Source organism: Somniosus microcephalus, chromosome 11 (assembly GCF_052327205.1).
Source record: "Somniosus microcephalus isolate GS21.2 chromosome 11, FLI_Smic_1.0, whole genome shotgun sequence".
Lineage (NCBI taxonomy): Eukaryota > Metazoa > Chordata > Chondrichthyes > Squaliformes > Somniosidae > Somniosus > Somniosus microcephalus.
The window spans coordinates 93,389,151-93,412,903 of NC_140997.1; the positions used below are offsets into that span (position 1 = coordinate 93,389,151).

General features: G+C 42.0%; 1 protein-coding gene and 1 pseudogene across 5 annotated transcripts in view; one reads left to right on the forward strand and one right to left on the reverse strand.

The window, feature by feature from the left end:
* Positions 1 to 63: 63 nt before the first annotated feature.
* Positions 64 to 15,727, forward strand: dxo (decapping exoribonuclease). Of its 4 annotated transcripts, none has more exons than XM_086001034.1 (7): positions 64 to 827; positions 7,308 to 7,799; positions 9,352 to 9,578; positions 11,081 to 11,300; positions 12,316 to 12,451; positions 14,074 to 14,168; positions 15,443 to 15,727. In XM_086001034.1, the coding sequence occupies exons 2-7, from the start codon at positions 7,336 to 7,338 to the stop codon at positions 15,564 to 15,566; spliced, it is 1,266 nt and encodes a 421-aa protein (XP_085857160.1). In that variant the 5' UTR covers positions 64 to 827; positions 7,308 to 7,335; the 3' UTR covers positions 15,567 to 15,727. The 4 variants fall into 4 exon arrangements, with proteins under 4 accessions (XP_085857160.1, XP_085857158.1, XP_085857159.1 ...); XM_086001032.1 differs by having other exon boundaries at positions 65 to 837; XM_086001033.1 differs by having other exon boundaries at positions 65 to 193.
* Positions 15,694 to 23,753, reverse strand: part of LOC147110754 (peroxisomal membrane protein PMP34-like) — a 16,782-nt pseudogene continuing 8,722 nt past the window's right edge. Inside the window, exons 3-9 of the transcript XR_015079980.1 lie at positions 22,272 to 22,338; positions 21,304 to 21,458; positions 18,598 to 18,711; positions 17,215 to 17,360; positions 16,909 to 17,004; positions 16,732 to 16,814; positions 15,694 to 16,567 (exon numbers count right to left, since the gene is read on the reverse strand). The product of XR_015079980.1 is annotated as a peroxisomal membrane protein PMP34-like (transcript). The remainder of the gene's footprint in view (positions 16,568 to 16,731; positions 16,815 to 16,908; positions 17,005 to 17,214; positions 17,361 to 18,597; positions 18,712 to 21,303; positions 21,459 to 22,271; positions 22,339 to 23,753) is intronic.

The window sequence follows — 23,753 nt, forward strand, 5'->3', positions numbered from 1 at the left end:
TTCACCGATCTAACATTAGATTCAAGTACAAGTGTTTGGCGGGGCCACTGTTTCCAGCCGGAAGTCGAGGGCGGTGGCGCGCGTGCGCGGGTTGTCCGCTTTGGTGGCGGGAGGCGCCATTTCTCGCTGTGTGTTCGAGCGGCTCTCTGTCTCCCTCGGTCGATCGGCTGGCGGCGCCCTGCTGCATTTCCCGGTGAGGGGGGAAAGGCCCCGCTACCGTGTTCAAGCCGGAAGCGCGAGTTTGTCTCTCTTCCCCCCCCCCCCTTTCTAGTAAATGAAGCCGTTAAAGGGCCTCGGGGAACAGGCATCACAGCCGCCGCTTCTTCACAGACCTGGGAGCAAAGGCCTGTTGGAGCAAAGGAGATTGCGTCCTCTCGGCGGCTGAAAGTCCCCACAAGGAATCTGTCTGTCTGTGTGTGTGCGCGTGTGTGCGGCGGACGGGGAGATTTAAACCGGGTCTCCGGCGATGGAGCCTTCCTGAAATCCAACCCCGACTCCCGCCATTTCTGCTCGGGGGAGGTTAGTGTTGGGCGAACGGGACAAGTCCGACCACCAAACACTCCCGGGTCAGGGACTGGTTAAGATGAAGTGTGCCAAACAATGTACAACTCCCCACCTGCGCCAGTGCGATATTCTCCCCGTTTAATCTCCCGCCCCACTGAGTGAGGTTGGCAGTTTTCAGCTGTGAACTCGCTCTTCCCTGCTTGAGCCTTTGCCCAAAACCCATTTGTCGTGGGATTCTTGCAGCCAGCAGAGACAGAGTGAGGAGAGAGACTTTCATCCCATCAGCCACAACTCGATTTGAACTCCGATTCGAGAAGTGAAAGGCCAGTGTCTGTAAGCTCACTATCATCTGGTTTTTAAACTTGGAAGTCAGGTTTTTTTTTTAAACTGTTCCTTGAAATTGTGGGGACTGTTGTTGTCCTGGCTTTGTTGCTTTGTAATAACACAGATCCTTTATAGCTATGCAGCCTGTAATTATCTGTCATACATTATGAAATTAAAAGGTTTTGTTGATCTTGATGTAGTTCCTGGACATAGTTTTCTCAGAATTGTACGGCATTTTTTAAAAGTTGCAACCAGGGATTTTGCCAAATTTTCTGGTTAAAAAGGTGACAACTCTACTGTAAATAAGTCAATAAATAACATTTAGCAAATAATGGTTGTGTTTGTTTCTTGGCAACAAGTAATGGATCATCTGGTGACCCAGTCACTGTATGTAGAGGTAGAGAAAGTGCTATTGCTACTAATGTTAGCCACACCATTTAAGAAATGTATGGCCCTGAAGCATCTTATACAAAGAGTGCAAACTGGCTAGCACTCGCTGTGCTCACACATGAAGCATTGCCACTTGGGTGAGGTATTTCTTGGTCTGCCAGCATGTACCCCATAACGACTCATTGCATTTAGCAGAAGAGGGGAAGAGAATGGGAAGTGGTGGGTGGAGGTTGTCCTGAGTGTCTCACAGATCAATTGTAAAATAAGAGAAGAAAACTGTTGTGGCTTCAGCACTGTATTTTAACTGCTGTACTAATTTGTTTACTAATTGACCTGTTTTTTTTTTAAAAGTTCAATTCTCATATTGTTAACCAGTTGATTGAATTTATGAAACTGGTATCGGCAGAAGAAAAAAATGCACGTGACTACTGAGAAACATAATTTTCCTTTATAAGCAATAACAAATATTAATTGGTTGCACTGGTTACTGATAGGGAGATTAATATTTTTCTTAAATTAAAAAATGAAAATGCTGAAAATAGTCAGCCGGTCAGACAGCATCTATGGAGCAAGAAACAGTTAATGTTTCAGGTCGATGACCTTTCATTAGAACTGCTTTTGATCCAAGTGGGGCCAACAGTTGGGATGCTATATTTGACCTCTGACCCCGAGCTGGGAACTTATCAAAAATCAGCCAGAGTTCCCATTCCTGATTACTATCCAGCAACCCATGTTGGAAAGTGGATCTTGGATGACAGGATTGAGCACGACTGTGTGGTCAAATAGCTTGTTGAAACTCACTACCTAGGCTTGTATGTAAAGAATGCCCAGTCAGAGTGAGGGACCAGAGGGCAACCATTAGCAGAGGAACCTAACACAGTGAAATTCAGCACCTTCAGGGGAGAAAACTAGCCAAGAAAAAGAATAGTTCACTGATACCAAAATTCCATCAATTATCACTGAAGCAAAAATGCATCCTCTTGGTAATATTTCTGGAACATTAACTAGTACTGCAGGTAAAGGTCACTTGGGTTTCCTTCATGTACTTACTGGACAATCCAATTATTTTGCTGTTGTGGTTCAGAGGTAGACATGGTTAGAATCTTTAAAAGAGCATGCAGAAAATAATCAGAAAAGTGATTTGTTCTTCCCTCTGTTTTCACATTTTCCTCTGGTACAAACCAAAATAAATACAGACCAATCCGGTCAGAAAATTTAAATTATTTTGTGAGTTGCAACTGACGGGGTACTGCGAGGATCAGTGCTTGGGCCTCAGCTATTTACTTTCTATTAATGACTTGGATGAGGGGACTGAGTGAAATCTATCCAAGTTTGCTGACGATATAAAGTTAGATAGGAAAGTAAGCTGTGAGGAGGACACAGAGGCTGCAAAGGGATTTGACAGGTTAAGTGAGCGGTGAAGAACATGACAGATGGAATATAATGTGGAGAAGTGTGAAGTTATCCACTTTGGTAGGAAAAATAGAAAAGCAGAATATTTTTTAAATGGTGCGAGACTGGGAAATGTTGGTATTCAGAGGGACCGGAGTGTCCTTGTACACGAATCACAGAAAGTTAACATGCAGGTACAGTAAACAACTAGGAAAGCAAATGGTGTGTTAGCCTTTATTACGAAGGGATTGGAGTATGAGTAAAGCAGTCTTACTACAATTATATAGGGCCTTGGTAAGACCACACCTGGAGTACTGAACAGTTTTGGTCTCCTTACCTAAGGAAGGATACTTGCCTTAGAGGGAGTGCAACGAAAGTTCACCAGACTGATTCCTGTGATGGGGGGATTGTCCTATGAGGAGACAGTGAGTAGACTCGGCCTATGTTCCCTAGAGTTTAGAAGAATGAGAGGTGATCTCATTGAAACATATAAATAAATTCTTAAAGGGCTTGACCGCGTACATGCTGAGAAGATGTTTTCCCTGACTGGGGATACTAGAACAAGGGGTCTATTTATGAAGCCCAAGATCCCATATGCTTTGCTAACCACTCTCTCAATATGTCCTGCCACCTTCAGGGACCTATGGACATTAACTCCCAGGTCCCTCTGTCCCTGCACACTCTTTAAAACTGCCATTAAGTGTATATTGCCTCTCCCTGTTCCTTCTGTTAAAATGCATCACCTCACACCTCTCTATTAAATTCCATCTGCCACTTGTCTGCCCATTCTGCTAGCCTTTCTAAGTCCTGTTGCAGTCAATTGGTATCATCCTCACTGTTTGCCACACCCCTAAGTTTGGTGTTATCGGTAAATTTAGAAATTCTACTGTTTTCCAATATCCAGGTCATATCTCAAAAAAAGCAGTGGTCCCAGCACTGGCCCTTGGGAAACCCACTGTCTACCATCCTCCAGTCTGAAAAACAGCCATTTACCACAACTCGCTGTTTTCTGGCCTTAAGCCAATTCCTTATCCAAGCTGCCACTGACCACCTATTCAATGAGCCTCAGTTTTGTTAACCAGCCTTCTATGTGTTACTTTGTCAAACGCCTTCTGAAAATCCATGTAGACAACGTCCATTGCATTCCCTTCATCAATCCTTCCTGTTACTTCATCAAAAAAAATTAGTCAAACACGATCTGCCTTTTACAAATCCGTGTTGGCTCTCCTTAATTAGTTTAAACCTCTCCAAGTGCCTGTTAATTTTTCCCTTGATTATTTCTAAAACTTTACCCACCACTGATATTAAACTGACTGGCCTGACAGAGATCGACAGATTTTTGGATATTAAGGGAATCAAGGGATATGGGGATAGTGCAGGAAAGTGGAGTTGAGGTAGATCAGCCATGATCTTATTAAATGGCCTACTCCTATTTCATTCCTAAATGTAAAGCAGGTCTAGGTCTTGTGTTGTGACTGGATAATTTTGCCTCTTGCTGTTCATGAACACTTGTAGCACATGAGATTTCACTGTCATGATTTTTCAAAATTCCCATTCATTTATATCTGATGTTACTTGTTACTGACTCTTACAACCATCTTGTACAAAATTTTCGTGCACATCTGTCCTTGACTAATTCCTTGACACAGCAGTCAGAACTTAGACAGCACAATTAAAATCTTTACAAAAGTGTAGTAGCATTCACTGAAAAACAAGCAACTCTGTAGTTATTTTTACTACAAACAATTTTATTCTTGGATGTTTTTTGAGGTTAAAATCTAATTGTACACTAATAATCCCTGTTACTGCCATTACTTAGGTTGGCAAACAAAGTAACAATAACTGAAATTTGTTACTGATGTGGTTAGCAATTACAGTAGGACTAAAATACATTGGCACTAATGCCCCTTTTATATTTAAAAAAAAGCACAGTTCCACAGGCAACAACAGCCCTCTAGTACCTCGTCCAAGATGTCATATGGCAGGAGACAATCTGACGATGTCGGGGGGAAGGCAAGGGGTGTATTATAGCGGAGCCTGTTCCTATCCCCTTTCAAGGTCCACATGCACTTTCCAGCAGGGGTCATCGATAGCAATCAGAAGTAGGGCCCTGTCTAATTTATTTCCCCTTCCTAGCCCAGGAATACTGAGGCCAATTGTAACCCTGCCACCCCCCCTTGCCCTGGTTATTATAAACTAATCCAGCACAAGGAGCTTCCTGGTCTGTATGCCTCATCACCACAACACATGATGCATCTAGCCACTGAGCTACTGTATAAATTATACTAAATTGCACCGGATGGAAAATATGTAACAAGTTGATCTTTAAGGAGATGGGAAATGATTAACGCTGAGCTGCATTACGTTCTGTTTTTTAGGGGAAAAGTAATGCGTGATTGACACTAACTTTGATTATCTGGTGGAGTACGATGAGGATTTGTGAATGGTCAAAAGTTGATCTGTAAATATTTGCAGTGAGATCCTTATTACTAAAATTAATTGCATGTCAGAAGGCAGTGCCAGGAGCAAGGATGTGGTATTGAGTCTGAATAACATACTAGTAAGACCACACTTTCAATATTGGATTAACTTTGGTCACCAAAGGGAGCAGAGGAAAGCAACAAAGATGATAATTTCCAGCACGACAGGCTAAGGAGGTAAGATTAGTGAGAATGAAAAGACTAGTGTTTTTGAAGGAAATTCTTGCATATCCCGCTACCGAGCCTGGCTTGTGCTATATGCAGCAATAAATAATCTTTAGCAAAGGGCACTGGAGAACGATGTGAGGCAAACTGGGCAAGTTGGTGATAGGTCTTGTTCTGAGGGAGGGGGCGTTAAGGAATTGGAGGACATTGATGCACGGGATCCGACTGCTGCACTCTAGACCGAGCGTGTATGAATGGTGGACTGGGCCGAAACTCAAGCCACAAAAAGTTTCTGAAGTGAACCTTTGGATTAAGATCACACTTGCCACATCACACTTGCCACTTACCTGCACATTCTATTCACACAGTCTCGAGTGATGGGAAGCGTCGGGAATCACTCCCTGGAGTATATTCCCATTGCTGCCGGTCATGCAGGATCATTGTAGACCACAGATACCCTGGCCAATATCACCACATTGTAATTGAGCACCCTTGTTCCGGGGGTGGGGGGAATGGCCTGTTTCCGTGATGTAATTCTATGTAACTGGTGGATCAAATGCCCTTTTTTGTATTCAGTACAGAATATTTAAACGTTCCATTCTGCCAGCACAGTCTTAATTCAGATTATCTGGTTATTTAAATTTTTTAGTGCAAAAAAGGACTTTGAATTTTCACGAGCAGACTATAATCATTAGGAGTTTATTGCTTTAATACACAATACACTGAGTTTTAAATTCGATTTCATTTTTTAAACAGTCACATGTTTTTCTTACACTTTGCCATTAATTATGATGCAAGGAAGTGGAATTTATTGTACCTATGGAATGTTGAGAGGCTATTATAAAATTGTTGGCTTTGGTACAAGGTAGTTCAGGGTATTTACATATTCATTTTAATTGACTTTATGCCAGTGCTTTGAATATCTTTATTGTCATCGCCATTGTTTTAGGGGTTAATATAAAATACACTGTTTAAAATGTGCTTTTGATGCTCAGGTGTGTGTCTACTTGATCAGTTTAAATGTATAGTTTATCTCTGGTCCTGGTAGAACAGATGATTAGAAGAGTCCAAACCATTTTTCTCCCTCCTCTCTTGACTCACTCAAGCTGGGATACAGTTCCACAAGTACCCAAGTGGCCATTCTTCAAGTCTGAGCACAGACAGTGAGTGTCGCCAAGCTATTTGTCTGTGGGGGCATCAGAACCAAGTCCATCCTGTCCTTGCCCAACACCTACTAGCAGCAGGTCATTGGATGGCAAGCAGGTGCCCTGGCTGATTATTTTTCTTTCCTCCTCCCTTGCCCAGAGACAGTGAAGCTAATCGTCGCACCTTGATCAACTAACTCAGCATTGACTCAATCGAATTATTTAAAAAAATTATTCATTGATGGGATGTGGGTGTCGCTGGCTAGGCCTGCATTTAGTGCCCACCCCTAATTGCCCTCGAGAAGATGGTGGTGAGCCGCCGCCTTGAACTGCTGCAGTCCATATGGTGTAGGTACACCCACAATGCTGTTAGGAAGGGAATTCCAGGATTTTGGCCCAGCGACAGTGAAGGAACGGCGATACAGGTCCAAGTCAGGATGGTGTGTGGCTTGGAGGGGAACTTGTAGGTGGTGATGTTCCCATGCGTCTGCTGCCCTTGTCCTTCTAAGTGGTAGAGGTCGCGGGTTTGGAAGGTGCTGTTGAAGGAGCTTTGGCGAGTTGCTGCAGTGCATCTTGTAGATGGTACACAGTGCGCCGGTGGTGGAGGGAGTGAATGTTGAAGGTGGTGGATGGAGTGCCAATCAAGCGGGCTGCTTTATCCTGAATGGTGTCGAGCTTCTTGAGTGTTGGAGCTGCACTCATCCAGGCAAGTGGAGAGTATTCCATCACACTCCTGACTTGTGCCTTGTAGATGGTGGAAAGGTTTTGGGGAGTTAGGAGTGTGGGAGTTTATGGTCATTGCTTAGTCACATACTGCCTTTACCAACTGTGCCACTAAACATATGTAACATAATATTGCTAGTTGCTGTCGATTATATTTCATGTTATTTTTGTTAATTTCTTGCAGGCTTTCTTAAATCAAAAAGCGTGAAGGTATGGATCAGCACTTCAATACCAGTAGGGAATCGTCCAGGGGAGTCTTTAAACGAAAAGCAGATGATATACAAGAGAGTCAGATTAAATTACTGCGGATGGATACTGATAAACAATGCACTTCACACACAAACAGAAACAATGACAACAAATGTGAACATGCCCTTCCTGTGCAGCCAGACTATTATGACAAGAACTTTCCTGATTACAGGCAGCCTGTTGAGATAGGCTGTTTCTCGTTAGATTCACGTCGCCAGCTCTTTAATGATGCCAGGCAGCTAAAATACTGCGTGGAGCCCACCAGCAAGAATCCAAATTTCAATCTGCGAGATGGTTACAAAGACAGATACATAAAAAGGAACGATAACATTAAGGAAAAGCTGGACCATATCCTGAAGTGGATATTACTGAACAAACACAAATTCCCCATGCTGTCGGGGGATGACAAATCGCCTGCTTTGACAAAGTAAGTTGTGGCATATAGCTTTTTATTCTGTTACAGAACAGTAAAATAATAAATTTGTAGTAAAGGTTTATGATGAGTAAAAGTATCCATTTCTCTTACTTCACATTTAAAAAAAAAAAAAAAATCACATGAATTTTCCACTTATGAAGCGGAGGGATGTGAAATGGAACATTTTCTATTTCAGGCACCCATTGTCAGCATCCAGCACTGTGCAGTTAAATGCAGAGTGAAGTTCCTTCAATTCTGCCCTGACCATATCCTCAGTTTCAACCTAAGAAGAGCACCCCCAAATGCACAACAGCCACGGAGTGAAAGTGCCAGTTTATTGCTGAATTAGGGACAGTCTGACACTTTGCCCCCAGGAACTGATCAAGTTCATTTTAAATACGACCCTTACAATCAGCCTGAGATACATTTGAATCCAGGCCCAGAAGTGAAAAACCAAAGCCTGGCCTACTATCCCCCAATCAGGAAATACATACAGACGTAACATTTTTAATGATATAGATGTTTAGTTCATTATGTCTGTGTATGGAAAATATCACTGAAGAAACCAAATTTGTTTCCTGCCAGTAACTGTACGGTCGCTAAGCACTTTGTGGCTGTACGCATTTGTGACGTGACATAGTAGTCTTTTAATTCAAGAATGTGGTCTTGTCTTCCCAACTTTCTCTCCCTTTGCTTTACGTTTCGACAGTACCTTATAGACACTTTGTCGATAGATGAACACAACAAGCTTGGTGTTGGTGCAAAGTGAACGACTTGTGTTGTGAAAATCAGGTACTGTATTAAGGTCTGAACTGATTCTGAAGTGAAGCGAGATTCACTCCTCCAGGGAATCTGACTCTGCTGTCAGCTTGGGCTCTGACTGGAGTCAGGCTGCAGTTACACTATAATCATAGGGGTGGTGTGAAGCAAAGCACTTTGCACTGATGCTGCAGTTGTACAGTGACTGTTCCTTAAGACTGCAATTCCCAATATTACTTCAGGGAGAAAAGAACTCGTCAACAGCAAACACAGGACACACTCAGCAGGTCAGGCTGCATCTGTTGAGAAAACAGGAGTGAGTTGACGTTTCTGTGATAACCCCTTCCTTAGAACTCTATCTGGACAAAGCAGGTTTTCTTTAAAAATAATACAATTGTACTGAAACTTAAATAGATCTAAGAATATATAGAAGCAAATAAAATGACGTTACAGTATTCTCACCTTCATAAATCAGACTCGGGTCCTAGATTTAAGTCTCAATAGTCTGCCGTTCATCCTGCTGCGGTAGATAATAAGAGAATCATATCTTAAGAGGAGTACACGGAATTGTGCACATTGCATGCCTGACTATTACAGTATCTGTCTTTGGATACCCTCGCTGTTTGGCAATCGAAACTGGCATCACCCAAACAGACCAGCAGTGTGTTTAAAAGAGACTGATCTCTACCGGTTGCCTTTTCCTTCTTTTACAACTTATCTATAACAGTATTACAAGCTGAATGTTTGTTTTTTTTCTTCCATTTGTGTTTTGCTGGTTTGAGAAATTGTCCATTTTTACTTGTAGCCAGCTGCACACAGACTTCATCACGTGGCGAGGACATCTGACAAAAATTCTCACCACCCCTTATGAGAACCGAGAGGGCTGGCTGATGGCAGTGACTCGGCTTAATGGAACTTATTACATGAGTGAGGTGGAGACAGAGGAAGCCAGGCGGCAGAGAGAGCAGCGGACCGAAATGCAGGAGGAATTGATGTATGGAGGATACAAGTTTGAGCAGTACTTGTGTGCCGGTGAGAGATTTATCCAAAACTTTCATTGCTTTAGGCCAGACTGAAGTCAAATCAAAGGATTGTAATCAGATGAAATTAGTTAAGGAAATGTTACCTTTTCAGCAGCAAGTTGACTTTGTATCAATTGCCATGATCTCAAAGAGCTACAAGAGCACTCAGCCTATAAGTAACATATAAACAAGAGTTAAAAATGCCATTGATCACCCTCTGCACTACTAATGTGATTAGCGTCACTAGCTTATTTAATATATTATTAGCCATATGCTATTTTGGGGGGGGGGGTGGAATTGCATTTATGCACTTAATGCTCTTAATTATCTCACACTTCTCCTGTGTTACACCACCTGTAGCTATCAGTGTTTCAACCCCATTTTATAAAGCTCAAAAAAAAGTGTTTCTCCAGCCACAACCAAGTTTGAAAGGACATAATCTATAATTGTGCTGCTAGCTGTTTTTCACAGTACAAGTGGATACAGAATGAAACTTTCCCATCATCGCACTTTACTGAAATCCTAACAAAGGCTAGTGCATATCCAATCTCATTTGAAGGATAAGGAGATTAAATTTGTAACTCTAAACTGAATGGTAGGTGTGGTGGCTGTTGTTTGCCTGAAAAAAGCTGAACAAATATCTGTTACGAACAGAACTATGGGTTATAAAGATAGGCACAGATAGAGGTATACAAATTCCTCAAAGAATTCCCCAAATAATTACGGAAAGCCCATACTGTCAAAGGTGTTTTGTTTGTAGTTGTCTCGTTTGTACTGGCAATCTTTCCTTAAATCTTATTTGTTATAGGCCAATAAAGATTCTGGTCTGACCTCAGCCAGGGCAGCATGTGAGGCACTACAATTGCTATTCAATGATCACCACTGGAATCTGCGCATAGGTAGATATTGGTTGATGCCCTCCGTGGTCAAATAGCTGACAACGTTCACTGTACAGACTTGCCCATGAAGAATAGCCACATGAAAAAAGAAAATTATTTGCATTTCTATAGCGCCAAGATGTCCCAAAGTGCTTTACAGCCAATGAAGTATTTTTGAAGTGCAGTCACTGTTGTAATGTAAGAAACACGGCAGGCAATTTGCGCACAGCAAGCTCCCACAAACAGCAATGTGATAATGACCAGATCATCTGTTTTAGTGATGTTGATTGAGGCTAGGGGAACTCCCCTGCTCCTCTTTGAAACAGTGCCATGGGATCTTTTACGTCCATTTTTACGAGGGCAGATGGGGCCTCGGTTTACCATCTCATCCGAAAGACAGCACCTCAGACAGTGCAGCACTCCCTCAGCACTGCACTGGGAGTGTCAGCCTCGATTTTTGTGCTCAAGTCTCTGGAGTGGGACTTGAACCCACAACCTTCCGACTTGGAGGCGAGGGTGCGACCCACTGAGCCACAACTGAATGAAATACTGAAGGCCACCTGGTACTCCATCCCCCCAGACATTTAGGGTAGGAAAGTGGAAAATTGACTAATATTCACAGTATTTCTTTCAGATAAACCAGATGGGAATCCTAATCCGGCAGGCGTGGTAAACACCAACGAAGCATTTTGTTGCGTGGTTCGAACTCGGTTGAATGGCCACTCGCTCGTATTCTCTGGTGAGGTGGACTGCAAAGACAACTCTGACCCAAGATTAAAAGCCCCACAATGTTATTTGGAGCTAAAGACAAGCAGGGAGATTTACAGTCCGAACCAAGAGAGGAATTTTCATAGGTTGGTAGCCTTTGCCTCCTGCACTTACATGAAAATGATTAAATTATCCTGTTCTAAATGTCAGCCTGTCTGTTGCACATCCAGCTAGTGAATTCACTCCCGTAAACACCTGCAGGGCACAGCTGCAGTGTTGTTTGAGATGCTTGACTGAAGTGGTTTTACAAATAGTAAATATACACGTGGTCTTCTACACTGCGACCTCGGGATAAAATTGCTACAGGTTTGTAAAAACCGTACGAATGGAACTTAACCAGTGATCTGTGTTTCCCAGATATTTTTGAAATTGTAAATAATTAATTTTAAAAACAATAGAATTATTGTACGTACTTTTGGTATTGTTTTGATAAATTTTCAATTAAAGAAAATGAAACCGCCAACATGGTGTCAATCACTACTGTAGGTGAAGAGACTGGAAGATAGTAACAGGTCAGCACAGAGATGCTGATTTATACAAACCCTCGGCAAGACTAATCCCAGTAGAAAGATGGAAGCCAGCATAAAGAGTCACAATTCACAGAGGGAGAAATGGCAACTCTGCAGAGAGGTGGTGTTTGTTTGTGAGTGTGTTCATTAGCTGAATGCTCACGAGGGAAAAATACAAGCAAAGCAGACCTCTTTTTAAAAAGAAACTTAATTTCATTCTCTTTATCATAGTTCACAATACAAACCTGTTCTTACCTGAATTTGTTTGTGTGCAAATTAAATATGAACTGTTCATTCTGAGGGGTGGGGTGGCAGATCAACCCTCTCACTATACTAAGGGACACTGTGGAGATCTTTTTCTGGATCCTCGAATCTGAAGTATGCTTTCTCCATCCTGTAATGCTGCCTGTGGTCTTAAGTGATCATAGTGCTCCTGTTACTTTCACTACTACACAGTTGCCACAGTCCTGTTTTGTGCACTGAGGCTGTAGGAACATTGCAAAATGTAACATTTGCTAAATGGGATGCAGCTAAGCAATGAGCACAGCAAAGGCATTTGGAATTTCTGATTATGTCAACTTTGTCTGTGCAGATTTAAACTGATCAAATGGTGGGCACAGTCCTTTCTGCCTGGAGTACCTCGGATAATCGCGGGCTTTAGAGATGACAATGGGACAGTAGTTTCACTACAGTCTTTTGAAACAATGAAGATTCATCACCTCGTCAAGGTTTGTGCACAAAAACTCATTAGAAATCATTCTTAAAGTTATGGACTGCCAGCTGTATAATTATTGTAAAGGGGGAATAAAAGATAAACAAATGTGAAAAAAGGTGAAGCTTGTCACTTTACGGCTTTTACCAGCAACACCAACAGAATTAACAAAAACTATTGGAGTAAGCTATTAACAACAACAGCAACCAACTTATATATTTATATAGCGCCTTGAACATAGCAAAACGTCCCATGGCCCTTTACAGGAGTGTTGAGACAAAAATTTGACACCGAGCCACATAAGGAGAAATTGGGGTAGATGACCAAAAGCTTGGTCAAAGAGGTAAGTTTTAAGGAGTGTCTTAAAGGAGGCGGAGAGGCTTAGGGAGGGAAATCCTGTGATTAGGGCCTAGGCAGCTGAAGGCACGGCCACCAATGGTTGAGCAATTAAAATCAGGTATGCGCAAAAGGCCAGAGTTGGAGGAGCACAGAGATCTTGGGGGTTGTGGGGCTGTAAGAGGTTACAGAGATAGGGAGGGGACGAGGCCATAGAGCGATTTGATGGATTAAATGGCAAGAATTGCAGGGGTGCTAAAACAGGAACAGATGAACAAAAGTCCTAATCCTGAAGCAGTGCCCAAAGTTCGAGCTAACTCCAGCTACAGGCAGCCTGATATCCCCAATGATAAATCTATCTTTTGGAATTAGCAATCAAATTGTTCTAGACTGGATTCCATATCTTCGTGTAGTTTCTGGTGCAACTCAGAGTGGAACAGTCAATTTGTGACGCCTTACATACCCAGCAAAAGCACCACCTTAAATAATATTTTCAAAAATAACTCCACACTCCCATCATTTATTGATGTAAAAATATGCTGAGGTAATTGGTTGGTGCAGTTCTATATAGAATTTCCACCGATGGTGAAAACTGGAACTTGGCAGACATAAGCAAAAAGTTCTTGTAAGAATCACTGCTTAACATTTGAGCAGAGATCAAATATACAGTATTTAGGTAGGTTTTGTTATAAAAATTTCATGCAAAATGGTCATGTGATACAAGATGACCTCTAATTAGTATGGTAAATATTGCAATAATTTTCTTTTTTAAACCTGGCTGCAGCCTTTTAATCCATCTTGATAGGATCCTCAAATCCTGCCATTGGACCGTGTGCATAAACAGGATGGGTCTGTTGTCCTTTTCTCCGAGGTATCTTTCCCTCCAGAAGGAGCAACCCCCAGGCTGTCTGAACGAACTACAGTGCTGACCCATTGGAAAACTTCCCCGATGGCTGGACTGAGTCATTCAGACCAGAAGGTCCCATGTTTGATTCTCAGTCTAGAGTAAAACAGCAGTCAGGGTGCTGCATTTGGCATCCACACTCTCGGGAGAAGATTGGGCCCAATTTTGATTCTCACTCGTGGTGGTTCATCACCCTCAAGACATGAAGTAACTTGGGCAGATGTCACAATGGTGCTGCTTGTGTAGAAGCAGTGAGCTGAATGGCCTATTTCTGTATTCCTGGGGCAGGGGTTTCATGTAATAATGTGATTGGTCTTAGTTTGATTACTGGAGCAGTGCCTCTGTTCATGCCAGACTTCAGATTAAAGACTGTTACATTTTGTTCCCATCTCAAACAGAATGAACGGAATTGCTGGAAGCCTGCAGTCTGTCTAAATTTCTGCAACGCTTTTCTGTCCTTTGTGAAGAAGGTGGTGACCCAAGATGATCACCGGTACGAATCTATTTAGTTGTCCTTCAGGATTCTGTGAGCCTTTTGTATTAGTAAGAGGTTACGTCAGTTATTAAGCACAGATCTAAAGGGGCTTGCAAGAGCATTTATAGACCTATCAGAAAAAGCTCTACTGTGACCAATTGCTGTGACTAAGATAACCATTCAGTCCAATGATTTTAATTCACCAGACTAAGAAAGAAAGTCTTGCATTTATATAGCGCCTTTTACGACCACCGGACATCTCAAAGCGCTTTACAGCCAATGAAGTACTTTTGAAGTGTAGTCACTATATCGTAATGTGGGAAACGCGGCAGCCAATTTGCACACAGCAAGCTCCCACAAACAACAATGTGATAATGACCAGATAATCTGTTTTAGTGATGTTGATTGAGGGATAAATATTGGCCAGGACACCGGGGATAACTCCCCTGCTCTTCTTCGAAATAGTGCCATGAGATCTTTTACGTCCACCTGAGAGAGCAGACGGGGTCTTGGTTTAACGTCTCATCCGAAAGACTGCACCTCCGACAGTGCACTGGAGTGTCAGCTAGATTTGTGCGCTCACATTATATATTCAATGTAGGAAACTGTTAAAAATTAATCTGTAACTAACGACCCAATCAGGTCAAACCTCAAAACATCTGATTGGCTAAAATCAATAGCGTTCTGAATTTTTTAGCCAAATGGATTTTCAGTGAGTTGGTGCTGGGTTCAAGAATGAAGACGGAGGTAAACTGCTCAAGTTCCGTAAACAGTTTTAAAAAAAACAACAAAAACCAACCTCTCATTAAATAGAATGTATAGGAGGAAAAGATTAGCTTGCAAAGGAACAGATAGTATAAATGTAATGGTAGATGGGATAAAAGTAATGGTTGAATTAGTATTTCTTTTCATTTAAGGCTTACCAACTTTTATAACTAAAATACTCAAGTGAGCGGCAGCAAAGTGCAATATTATTCCCCCACTTTATTCTTTATCTCCTCCCCATATTAATACAGAGGGAAACCCTAAGGATACAGACCTCCCTGAAACACTGCATCCAATTGATTTTCTTTGGTCTAATGAGCCAATATATAAGTATCAGTTACTGTGCATTGTAATTGTGGCTGGTTACTGCGGTAAGAATATCTCTTGTGCAACAGTCAAGTCTCTTCAGAGGCATCAAACACTGTTCTGCTTCTGTTGTACAGATGCTTTTGTTACCATGGATCTTAATTAAAGCACCCAAGCCATGTGTCAGATTAATATCCTCAATTACCTTTCCTTTGTCTTAGGATGGTGACCCTTTTCTCCTGGGAACCCGGTAAAGATACTTCATATTCAGTACACAGAGACCGCACGTATACCTTCCTACCAGACTGGTATGTGGAAAATATGATTGTGCAGAAAGGTAACTAGTGCACTGTGGGCGAGAAACAATCCCGTCTACTGACTTGGTGTCAAAGGAAATGTGATGCTGAACTGCTGTCGTTATGTATTTTACAGTTCTGTACAAAGTGACAAAAATGTACACAGTCCGTCAAAGAACCTTCATAATAAAAGTTTTATAAAATACACAAGTACAGCTCTTCCCAGCCATGGAAACCGTCTGTTCTTTTGTTTCAATAATGTACAGCTTCCATAGTTAACTTCTCTAGTTTGAGGAGAATATAAATAGTGCACACGGAGTAACATTCAAACATCTCGAATGTGAGAGCCAGCATGTTCTCGAACTTCCTTTTTATAAACAATGTCCATCCTTGACATTGCAATTACTTAGTACTCCATTGAGGTTCTTCGGTACAGCTCCATTTCAGTCACTGGGTTGAACTACATCCAGTGAGGCAATAAAAATACAACTTAGAAGCAGAGAGCCACTGTTACAAATAATATTAATGCAGCATGGAAACATTCAAGGAGACACCTGTATTTTAACTTTTTAAAAAAGCACACTTTTTCACCCATCACCCACAGCAGAGTTTCCCACCTTTGCTTGTTTGTGGAAAAAATAATTAACCTAGTGGCTGTATTATGTTCCGTGCTGTCTTTGAAAGGACTTCTCTTTTGTGCTTTCTGTACCTCAGTGTTAGAACAGCTTTTCAAACTCCTAATACACATTACAAAGGTACACTCAACAGTGCAGTTTTCCCCCGTTAATGCAATCCCTTGAAGGAAACAAAATGGTACCTCCCGGCTTTAATGCTACTTCGGCAGTAAAGCAGAGGCTGAACGGTCCGTCAGCAGAACTCGGGTCAGTTTCAGATTGTTCACTTAGTGCTTGGCCATCTTAGGTAATCCCATGATTTTAAAGGTAACCCCTGCAATCCTCTCGTAAGACCAGAAACATAAGAGCGGCAGCAAGAACGGTCTGAAGTAACTTGGCTTCAAGACCCTTGTAGAGTCCTGGGAAACCATCTTTTCTGCCAACAAAAAGAAAAAGCTCATTTAAAAACTTCTCGTTGTATCTATTGAATAATTTGCTGAAAATGACAGAGACCGTTTGAAATTATCAATAGCTTGCTAGAAAGTGCAGTACAAAAACTAAATGCTGTAAATCAGATTAATGTCTTAGGCTGGCCCTTACTTAATCCTCTCGGATATCAGGTTAATGACCGCATGGACACTCTCCTGAAATGTACTCTGCGACCTCCTTTTATTCGGTTCAAACTGCAAAAGAAGAGTGGGGGGGCGGGATAAAGTTAAAAGAAAAGGCATTTGTGTAACTGCTAAGTATTTGATCTGTATACTTTGCTCTTCGTACCCGTAGTATAGCCTGCACAGTCTGCAAGGGGTAGGTAGCTGTCGTGGCAATCGCGTTCGCTATGGCTCCAATCATGAATATTTCCCAGGGAGAAATCTGCAGAGAGATTCATCATATCTGTTAAAGTCCTGTGTTGAAATACTGCTGGTAATTATCACACCTTTTAATGCAAGACAGATCAGTCCATCATCATCAACTGCCCCCACACAATTAAAGAAAAAACTTAATAACTACAGTTCTGTAATTGAAATACTAGCGCTCAGGCAGTGAGGACATGAGCTTGAAAGTGTTAAACCCTGCACATACCCGTCTCCCAGCTTTGCTGGCTTTTCGTTTCAACCCCTCGTAAAACATGAACTGGATTGCAGGATTACAGACCAAGATGAGGGACGGTAGGATCCCATTCCAGAGAGTTCTCACACCTTCGTTTGTAATGATCTGTTGAAAGGCATCTAAAGAGAAAGGGACAGTTAAGTTTGGCTACACACACACCCCCGCCAAAATATCACTCAGCTTCTGACCTACTGCACGTTTATTACGAACATCCACCCCTCCCCACAGCAAATATAATGACGTGTAGCGTTCCTCAGTGGCTTCTAACATGTTATAAATGAGGGTTTGTGGTAGCTGAATACTAACTTGCTTTTTAAATTTAGAATTCAACTAAACCAAAGAGAAGGTGAGCAGCAGCTGCACTTAGCTGTGTAGTGATTTAGAGATCGAGATGCCTCTTTCTCCCCCCAGAAGAAAAGAACCACTATCTCCCATCTATTCTATCCCTCAACCAAATGCTGTGAATATTATGAAGCTTGTTTTTCTTTGAATAAACAAAGTACAATTTTTAATATTTAAAACGTGTGTGCTAGCTTTGGTGCACTAACGCATGGCACCACGTGCCGATGAAGTGCCACTCCCCACAGTTCTCGATCCCAGTCAGGGATGACAAATGCCACGGTGGCGCAAAGAAAAGGCCAAGAAATCCGAAGGCGAGAGTCACCATGGGGCAGGTCTCTGGCACCTCGCTACAGGGAGTTTTGGATAGCCCACGAGCCATAATTTTAGCAACGGGTCAGGTGGACAAAAGACAGCAAATATACAAACTAAAGGGTTGACCATTTATCCACGTAATCCCATAAAATAAACAAAAATAATTGATTAGATTTTTTGTTAAGTTGTGATTATAATCTGTTCTAATTATGTTACACCACCCCACTCAGTCAATGCAGAGTTAAGTTCCTATTGAAAATGAGAAAAGAATTGGGGTTGGACTAATATATTCTGGCCTGATCACAGTTTGGTCATTGTGGAAGACGACCATTTTGTTTTCAGATATTGGGGTATGATGGTTTGGGGAGGGAAGAAAGGGGGGAACCCCAGCTTCAATATCTGTTGTTTCGAGAACCAATTCTGAAGATTTTTTCTTAATTACTAACATTAAAATTGATACAAAACAAAATGGTCTGGTGTAAATTCTGAATTTCCACACCACCCTCAATTGCTCCCTTTAGTCAGTACTGTACTGTTAAGTCTCTTCAATTTAACAGTGAAAGGGTTCCTTTTCATTTTCCTTTTTGACAAACTCACACACCCTTTTTAATTACCACAGTACACTTTTGTTCTTTGTATTTCTAACCGCTGAAGCAGAAATGAGTTACTGAAGACAGTGCATTTCCCAGTTGGAAGACTCACCTAGAATACCCTTGTACTCAGTCCGATGGATATTCTTTCTAAATTTTGCTCCTTGCAGTTTCAATCTTGTGTTGACGACCCACATTGGTGTAGTTAGGAGAACATTAGTGGCACCTAACAAAACAAACTGGCTGTTACTTCTAAAGAATTCCCATTTTGATGGTCCTTTAGTAAGTATGGGTTGGTCATTGTGTGCCAATGTACAACTTATGAATCTTAAATTGCAGCACAGTACATCACAGAATGCAGCCCGGGAATGGGCTTTTCCTATTAAACAATACTCATCTGGAGATTTAATGGCTGCCTTACTGGCTTAACTAAAGCACAACGCCAAGAGTTGCACCAAAGATTTGGATTTCATTTCAAGATCGATTATGCCAGCAAAGCAATTGTATTGCAACGTTTTCTATCCTTTAAACGTTGAGTACATTCAGCTTTCCAATAGGACAGCTCAGATCTATTGTTAAACAATCACAAATTATCCCCTCATAAAATCAACTTGCAAGAAAGATTTGAATATTTTATATAGTACCTTGGGACATTTTTCTACTTGAAAGGTGCTATATAAATGCAACTTCGTCTCATTGGCAGACACCATCCTCTTGGAAGGTGGTGAAAATCAGGGACCCCACCATCTTCAGTATTTATTTTAAGGAATACTCACCAACAATCAACTGGGTGAAGAAGGATTGTTTTCAGCTTTTAAGTATATAAACTTTTAAGATAATGAAATGCAACATGCTGCATTTCCTCTCCATCAGTTTTCTCCCCTCTCTGCGAGGTGGTGATTCTTTACTAGATTACTGTTTCATAGACGCTGGTAACATGGCCATTCTTCATGGGTGAACCTGGAGGGAGGCTCCTCAGTGAGTTGGGATGGGGAGGGGGAGAGAGAGAGAAAAATGAGGCCAAGCCTAATCCTTTCCCCGCATGTAAAGTCCACAGACATGCAGTTGAAGCAAGACAGAGAGCAGTAGTGGGCCCCCTTGGCCACTTTTATCCCTCCCTAACTCAAGGGGGCCAAGTCCTGTGGAACCAACCCTGCCCCAGCTGAGATCAGCTCATTCGGAACAGACCGAGGAACTGAATGTGGGATATTCCTTATCTGCGCTGCTCAGCTTCTCAATGGATAAAACCAACCAAGCAATTAGCAAATCCCTGCATGCCGCTTTTACCTTATAACTGCCCGACCCAACTAAACAAATGACAATGCTCCCCACACCCAAAAAAAAGTTTGTAATTTGAAACAAAGTTCACGAATTCTACTTTTTCTGGTTCTCACAGTCCACCCACCGTCCCTACACTTTCACCAGTCACGACCCCTCTTCAGTTCTACAGGCCAGCTTAAGCCTCATTGTTCAAATACAGACTTCCTTTCTTTTGCGAACACAATCACTTGTATTATAGCCTTGGCACTTGTTCCAACGCATGCATGGCACAGATTTTTTGAGTTAAAATTTCAGGAACGCAAGGAGCAGCTGAGTGTATTGTGACATTGTACAAAATAAAAGTCATTTTATTGTGAAAACTTATTTTATCAGTGTTTGTCATTAACCATTCAGGAATTAAAAGATCAATAACATCACATGTATGAACTTTAAGGTTCTTGGGTTTCTTGATTCTATACTTGTGCGTCAGTTATGATACTAAAACAGCAACAACTTCCATTTATATAGTGCCTTTAATGCTGGATAAATGTCCCAAGGCGATTTACAGAGACACCGGGAGGGAGAAGTATTAATATTGCAGTCCAGTATTCCTTCTCAGTTCCAATAATGAGTAATGGTGAAATCCCTTAAAGAATTGTTTGATCTACAAATAAATCAAATGTTCATAACAAAAAGCATTCCATCCTCTTCCCCAATTCTCCTCCTTAGCCCCCCCGCCCCCTGCACTGAAGGCGCTCACCATTACCAGGCTTAGTTGCATGGATCCCCAGCAGCTCTCCCGCATCTCGCCCACGTGACCTTAGACAGCAGGTTACCTGCCCACAGGGGCCATCACAGCGGAGGTTGATCCAGTCCTCCACACACACTCGCATTGTCCAACAGGAATTACTGAATAGCCATCAGAAGTTGCACTCCTGGCTGATTTTTTTATTTTACACCTAGGAGATGCTAAATCCAATTTTAGTGTCTCAATCAGAATCTGCTAACACAGCAGTGTGGGAATCAAACTTGTGCCTTACACAACAATCTACTTACTTACACTGGGATGGCCATTTTTAAATGATACTGGGTTATTCACTTATGATGCACCATCCTCCAAGCCCCTCAACTGTATTGTCTTGCAACCCTGCCCCCCCGTCTCTGCACCTGCTTAATATCTGTTACATTTCCAGCTTTTCCCAGTTCTGATGAAGGGTCCCAGACCTGAAACGTTAACCCTGTTTCTCTCTCCACGGATGCTGCCTGGCCTGCTGAGTATTTCCAGCATTTTCTGTTGTCTTGCAATTCCCTGTCTTACTGTTTTTTGTTCTGGGTTTCAACATCAACTATTAAAATGATGAAACCAAGATTAGAGGGATAGTGAAGCTTCTCATTTTTCTCTTCACAAAAAGTGGTTTACGTTGACAGTTCTAGGAGTGATATTTTCGCACCGTTCTCAACTGATTAGGATTCAACCCTAGAATCTAGCAATTCAAGTAACACTGTCTGTATTTGGTATATTGGGCAGCTTGCAACCCCATTAAACATTGCTCTGCACCTGCAATGCAGCCCATGAGTAGATCTTTGCCTGGTGTAGCCCTGGCATTACCCTTCACCCACATTGCTTTCAGGCTGTTGAATGTGTAGAAGTAAACAAAGTTTGAACAGCATAGGCTAGAAATGACCGGGAACCATCCACGATATAGAGCCGATCTGAAACAGATGGAGAAAAGGAAGTCTCAGCATTCCGTGGTTGACATTTTGAATCCCTCCTAGCAAACCGAACCGGCAAGTATATAACAATTAACAGCCTCTAAACCAGTTAGAAACGACACATTCCTACATGTACCTCATTCATGGATCAGAGCAGCTAGACCTACAAATGCTGCCAGAAATTATTTCTCATTTTCATTTGAATCATTTGTAAACAGACCCTTTTCATGAAGGTCAGTCAGCATCTGGAAAGAGGAACAAAAATGGTTTTGGCATTTCCAGTGTGTGTGACCATCCTTCGTCGGAGAGTGCAGTTGTCTTATGAAGACTACGCACCTAAAACACCAGAACCTGTCATCTCTTCCCAGATGCTGATCCGTGTATTTCCAGCGTCTCCTTTTTTATTTTACTTCAAGAAGAGTGCCAAATTAAAACTTTAAAATCTCATCATTTAATCTGTTTGAATAGTGTTGGCACTAAATAAACGGCCACATTTGGACGTAACACTTACTCCTGAAACTTAACTCCCAATAATTACAAAAGAAAAACAGGAACAAACAGGTTTACTCTGCACACAGACAAAGGCGTTGCGGGGTGAGCATCACTTACAAAATAAATAAATTGCATAATAACACGGCTGTTAAAAAGATCAGCGCGCTTTAATAAGGTGAAGCTAGATAAGCACATGAAGGCGAAAGGAATAGAAGGATATGCTGATGGGATGGGGAGGAGGCTGGTGTGGAGCATAAACACCAGCATAGGCCAGTCGGGCCGAATGGCCTGTTTCTGTGCTGTAGACTAAGTAATACTCACAGGCCTTCCTCTTTCGCAATCTCTGCCAGTATCACAGGTGCAGAGCTGGATTTTCGTTTCTCATCAACTAAAGTAAATGAAAGCAAGAACAAGAGGAACGAGAAACCAGAGTCACTATTGTTGGACAATATCCAGTACTGGCCAAACATGTATGTGCATTGACCTCATAATTTAGACCAATATTGTACTCGATTTCTTTGCACTTAATATTAAAATATCTCCATCCCATGGTCACTCTGGTCCAGAGGGGTGTAAAGTCCTACTCCAATGTGCAGACAGACTCAATAAATGTTCCTATACAACTACACCAATACGTTAACCAGTGTCTAACTTTCTCTTTTATGTCAGAACCTTAATTCCTCCCCGGTTTGACAGCCAAACTTTCCCACATGGAGCAGACCATGGTTTATTTTATAAAAAGGATTATGCTGCAGGTTTGAGTGTGATTGACAACTCGAGTATCGTTAGCAGGACGGGTGATCAAGGCCAGGACACTGGACTCAATTTTAAAAAAACAGCTGGACCTTGTCATGGGAGGGTGATAGGGCTGGTACTCTGAAAGGATGAGATCAGATGAGCTGAAGGACATTCTCCATCCAGAGCAATCTTGTGATCACGAGACTGCCAAGGAGATAAATGGAATGTTGCAAAATAGCAGAGGAGGTAGGACTGAATTAATTTTCATTAATGAAATTAAAGGGCCATTAAACAGTAAATAATCACAGTGGCATCTAGGTTGTAAGTTAGTGTACGTTTGCATGCATTTGTTGTTCTTGATCGGCTCTACTGACCCTACAAATTAATCTGGAGATTTGAGAGGCTAGTGGTGTCGGGAGCAGTGAGACCGGAGGCCCAGTGAGTATTTAAACTCACTTTCGCGGGCTTTCTTTGCAGAGGCTGGTGTCGGGAGCAGTGAGACCGGAGACCCAGTGAGTATTTAAACCACTTTCGCGGTCTTTCTTACCAATCTCAGACCGGCGGTGGCGTTCCAGAGCCATGTTATGATTCAAAACGTGACGCGGGCAGGAGGGAGCAGCTGATTGGGTGAATACAGCCAGGGAGTATTTATACTACTCTATAGTTTGACAGTTAAGGTTCATGGTTTATAAAGTTTAGAGGGTCTTAATTTTTTTGTGGTTATAGTTTCTAGTGCTAGTAACCAATGGCCCTTGAGTATATCATTTAATTGTAGTGTAATTGGTGGTACTGATTTGATTTAAGTTAATTTAAAATTAATTGAAGGGCAAGTCATGGCAGGACAGCTCGGTGCCATGGTATGCTCCTCCTGCACTATGTGGGAAATCAGGGACACTTCCTGTGTCTCTGACGACAATGTGTGCGGGAAGTGTATCCAGCTGCAGCTACTGGCAACCCGCATTGCGGCGCTGGAGCTGCGAATGGATACATACTGGAGCATTTGCGATGCTGAGAACGTCATGGAAAACACGTTTAGGGAGTTGGTAACTCCGCAGGTAAAGGCTG

Bases quoted from the DNA above. Each gene is read 5' to 3' on its own strand.
- dxo (XM_086001034.1), top strand. From the start codon at position 7,336: ATGGATCAGCACTTCAATACCAGTAGGGAATCGTCCAGGGGAGTCTTT. The intron at 7,800-9,351 runs GTAAGTTGTGGC...TTTTACTTGTAG, and splicing joins AAATCGCCTGCTTTGACAAA to CCAGCTGCACACAGACTTCA. The intron at 14,169-15,442 runs GTACGAATCTAT...CCTTTGTCTTAG, and splicing joins GTGACCCAAGATGATCACCG to GATGGTGACCCTTTTCTCCT.